A 5,000-nucleotide genomic window follows, 5' to 3' on the forward strand; every position below is an offset into this window, starting at 1 on the left:
CAACCAATTACGGGAGATCATACTTTTGTTAATACAGTTACAGGAAAAAGTTAGATAAGTGGACTTTTGACTCAGTATTTACTTCCGAATCAATCTCAAATTGTATCTGACTATTTTTGGATATATTCTTATCCCGCATATAGAATTGCATTGACTTCATTCGTTCTTTTAGAGATATCTGGTACTGATAAAAAAAGAAAAATATACAATTTATGACAAGTAAATACATAGCATTAGTACAAATGCATTTTGGTGAATTATTTTTTTACTGAAACTGGAATCACGTCCTAAAGGGAGCAATAGATGTTTTAAAATGTACATTATAGCAAAAACAATTATTTATTCAACTTGGTTCTAGCTCAACAACTTTCACGAAACCCACAAAAATCGTTTGCAAATCAGCTCTTTTAGGACTTGATCACAAAGGGTGGTTATTCCTTATGAAATGATTAACAAGTAAGGTCGGAATTGTGTGTGAATTATTCCATAAACAATAAGTGAATTTGAGACAGCGTATTTAAAACCACGCGGGGGAAACCTCCCTGAGTGAGCAAGGCCTTAATCTACCTATCAGTTCTATTGTATACTGTAATCAAATTGGAAATACTGCGATTGTAAAAAATGTAATTTAACTTTTTAAATAAAAATTTAAAAATAATGTTCCTCCACAAGGGTCTATTAGTTAAACTCTTCCCTTAATAGCAATATAAGTAGTAAATCAACTTAGAAAGAGCGTTACAATACAGGTGGCTTAACTGTTACTTACAGCAAGGCAAGAGCTTCAGAGCTGATTCAGGCAGGTTAGGACCATAAGTTTCAGCAGTCAGTGGGTCAACGCAGTAGCACCATCCATCCTCGCACTGTAGAGGCTCATAGTTGCCATTTTCAGCGCAGTGGAGCGTCACTGAGGTCTCTCCAGCTTGATGTCTCTCCCATACTTTTCTGGAACATTCTGAAAGAAAGAAAGAGAGAATTTTCTATAGGGTATGATGTCTCTCCAGCTTCGTGTCTCTCCCAGACTTTTCTGGAACATTCTGAAGGAAAGAAAGAGGGAATGTTCTATTGGGTATGATGTTTCCCCAGCTTGATGTCTCTCCCAGACTTTTCTGGAACATTCTGAAGGAAAGAAAGAGGGAATGTTCTATTGGGTATGATGTTTCTCCAGCTTGATGTCTCTCCCAGACTTTTCTGGAACATTCTGAAGGAAAGAAAGAGGGAATGTTCTATTGGGTATGATGTCTCTCCAGCTTGATGTCTCTCCCAGACTTTTCTTGAACATTCTGAAGGAAAGAAAGTGAGAATTTTCTATTGGGTATGATGTCTCTCCAGCTTGGTGTCTCTCCCAGACCTTTCTGGAACATTCTGAAGGAAATAAAGAGGGAATGTTCTATTGGGTATGATGTTTCTCCAGCTTGATGTCTCTCCCAGACTTTTCTTGAACATTCTGAAGGAAAGAAAGTGAGAATTTTCTATTGGGTATGATGTCTCTCCAGCTTGATGTCTCTCCCAGACCTTTCTGGAACATTCTGAAGGAAAGAAAGTGAGAATTTTCTATTGGGTATGATGTCTCTCCAGCTTGGTGTCTCTCCCAGACCTTTCTGGAACATTCTGAAGGAAAGAAAGAGTGCATTTTCTATTGGTTATGATATTACTCCAGCTTGGTGTCTCTCCCAGACTTTTCTGGAACATTCTGAAGGAAAGAAAGAGGGAATGTTCTATTGGGTATGATGTTTCTCCAGCTTGATGTCTCTCCCAGACTTTTCTGGAACATTCTGAAGGAAAGAAAGAGGGAATGTTCTATTGGGTATGATGTTTCTCCAGCTTGATGTCTCTCCCAGACTTTTCTGGAACATTCTGAAGGAAATAAAGAGGGAATGTTCTATTGGGTATGATGTTTCTCCAGCTTGATGTCTCTCCCAGACTTTTCTGGAACATTCTGAAGGAAAGAAAGTGAGAATTTTCTATTGGGTATGATGTCTCTCCAGCTTGATGTCTCTTCCAGACTTTTCTGGAACATTCTGAAGGAAAGAAAGTGAAAAGTTTCTATTGGGTATGATGTCTCTCCAGCTTGATGTCTCTCCCAGACTTTTCTTGAACATTCTGAAGGAAAGAAAGTGAGAATTTTCTATTGGGTATGATGTCTCTCCAGCTTGATGTCTCTCCCAGACCTTTCTGGAACATTCTGAAGGAAAGAAAGTGAGAATTTTCTATTGGGTATGATGTCTCTCCAGCTTGGTGTCTCTCCCAGACCTTTCTGGAACATTCTGAAGGAAAGAAAGAGTGCATTTTCTATTGGTTATGATATTACTCCAGCTTGGTGTCTCTCCCAGACTTTTCTGGAACATTCTGAAGGAAAGAAAGAGGGAATGTTCTATTGGGTATGATGTTTCTCCAGCTTGATGTCTCTCCCAGACTTTTCTGGAACATTCTGAAGGAAATAAAGAGGGAATGTTCTATTGGGTATGATGTTTCTCCAGCTTGGTGTCTCTCCCAGACTTTTCTGGAACATTCTGAAGGAAAGAAAGTGAAAAGTTTCTATTGGGTATGATGTCTCTCCAGCTTGATGTCTCTTCCAGACTTTTCTGGAACATTCTGAAGGAAAGAAAGTGAAAAGTTTCTATTGGGTATGATGTCTCTCCAGCTTGATGTCTCTCCCAGACTTTTCTTGAACATTCTGAAGGAAAGAAAGTGAGAATTTTCTATTGGGTATGATGTCTCTCCAGCTTGATGTCTCTCCCAGACTTTTCTGGAACATTCTGAAGGAAAGAAAGTGAGAATTTTCTATTGGGTATGATGTCTCTCCAGCTTGATGTCTCTCCCAGACTTTTCTGGAACATTCTAAAGGAAAGAAAAAGGAAATCTTCTATTGGGTTTGAAATAGTATTTGTACTCTTTGGGTGGTGATACCTTAAATTGGTGAAAGGGTTTGTGTATCCCCATGATCAGCAAAGCTGTACTCGTCAGGGCCACCCATACTAGGTTGGTTTGGTGTGCGCGATCAGATTAGAGTCTCCACCATCATCAATTAGCAATGGCCACCGTGGTGATAAAAATGGCCAAACACTAGATATGACTGAGGGCATGTCTGAGGTTAGTAACGCAATGGATTAGAAACAGCTGCATTTGTTGCTGTTGTAATATTTGCATCAGGATACTCCATATGATAACGAGTATTGTTATTAGTACATTTGTGTAAGAGATGGAATATTTGTCAATCAGGTATTATGTGTAAAAGATAGAGTATTTTATATTCAGGCTCTGTGTGCAGACAATAGTTTTCCTTAAGGTATTAAGTATAAAAAAAGGAAATAATTGCCATTCAGATACTGTATATAAAAGTTATAGTATTTATCATTCAGTCATTATATGTAAAATGGTATATGTCATTCAGACATTGCATATAAAAAGAGAGTATTTGTTATTCGAATATTGTGTATCAAAGAGTACTTTTCACCAAGACATTGTAAATAAAAGAGAATATTTTCAAGGGGACAGTTTGTATAAAAGACTGATTTTTTTCAATGTAACGTTATCTATGAAAGATGGAGTACTACTACTAGGCATTCTATGTGAAATAAGGATTATTTTGATTTTCTTAAAAAGAAAAGGGGATTTTAATTTAAAATTCAGCATGGAAGAGAATGTATTTTTAGTCAAATATTATGTTAAAAAAGGTAATTTTCATTTTCATAAGCATCATCTGTAAAAGTATATGGCTGTTTCTATTGGGAAAATTATAAAAATAAACTTAACAAAAATAGCTTTCAATAGTTTTCTTCCTCCTTATTAATCCCTTTTTTATTTCTTTTTGGATGTCGGCTACCTCCCAATATTGGAGGTAGTGCCAGGGTAGATAGATAGAGTAATCACACATCCTCCAACACGCCTCCCTCCCCCCTCCCCCTCAGAAAAGGAATAATAAAGATTCTTCACTCACTGCAATTCATGGTCTCATAAAGTTCCTTCTGGAAATCAAACGCTGATCCAAAGATTCGATTTCCTGCTGGATCCACACAAACGCACCTTCAAAGAAATAAGGGGAAAAATGAAATTTATTTTAGAGGATCATAGTCTCTTATTTATCTTAGAATGAATAGTATTTTAAGAGATCCAAAGATTCGATTTCCTGCTGGATCCACACAAACGCACCTTCAAAGAAATCAGGGGAAAAATTAATTTTTTTTTTTTTTTTTTTTTTTTTTTGAGGATCATAAAGTCCTTCATTTATCTTAGAATGAATAATATTTTACGAGTCTCACTATTTCAGTTCTTCAGTAAATTGTATGTTTTAGTTCTCATGTGATGGAACTCCTGTAAAAAGAGAGTCCTACCTGCCCTCATTAACAGGTCCTTTGCATTGCTTTTCGGCGTAGAACCCATCTTCACTGCAGGTGGGACACCACCTGTAGTCATCTCTGAATGGAATGTACTTCTCACTCTGAGGATTTCCTTCAGGATCGGGCTCTGGATCGGCTATGAAGTCCTGGTATTGTTTCTGGACGTATCTGCAACCTTTGTCATCGTCATCACCTGTTGAAGATGGGAGTAAGTAGGATTTGCAACTGATTTGCAAGATTTGTCAAACCTAGGTCCCTTGTTTGCATAGGGACTTATATAGCATCTGAAGGATTTAAAAAGGATCTATTTGGATCTACTGATTTGATGATCTACAGCCCCCTCCTAATTGTCTGATAGGAACTACCAATGATTTAGTAACTAACGAAACACATTGGACCTAAAGCTCGTAGAGGCAAAAGATACCTGTGAAACAAAATCCTATTTTACTTCCCCACTGGGAAACACAAAACACTGTTTAAAAAAACCCCGTAACTTTAATCGGGAATTCTCGGTAAAAAATATACTGTTCTCAGCCGTATTACAGTAAATACACGATGATGATCATCATCATCATCTCCTCCTACGCCTATTGACGCAAAAGGGCCTATGTTAGATTTCGCCAGTCGTCTCTATCTTGAACTTTTAAATCAATAATTCTCCTA

General features: G+C 37.4%; 1 protein-coding gene across 2 annotated transcripts in view; it reads right to left on the reverse strand.

Moving 5' to 3' along the window:
• LOC137653369 (uncharacterized) overlaps positions 1 to 5,000 on the reverse strand; it is a 16,186-nt gene that overhangs the window by 3,990 nt on the left and 7,196 nt on the right. For both annotated transcript variants that reach the window (XM_068386726.1, XM_068386727.1), the window contains exons 5-7: positions 4,332 to 4,530; positions 3,938 to 4,023; positions 767 to 952 (exon numbers count right to left, since the gene is read on the reverse strand). In XM_068386726.1, the coding sequence (XP_068242827.1) occupies positions 767 to 952; positions 3,938 to 4,023; positions 4,332 to 4,530 (471 nt within the window). The remainder of the gene's footprint in view (positions 1 to 766; positions 953 to 3,937; positions 4,024 to 4,331; positions 4,531 to 5,000) is intronic.

Source organism: Palaemon carinicauda, chromosome 14, assembly GCF_036898095.1.
Source record: "Palaemon carinicauda isolate YSFRI2023 chromosome 14, ASM3689809v2, whole genome shotgun sequence".
Taxonomy (NCBI): domain Eukaryota; kingdom Metazoa; phylum Arthropoda; class Malacostraca; order Decapoda; family Palaemonidae; genus Palaemon; species Palaemon carinicauda.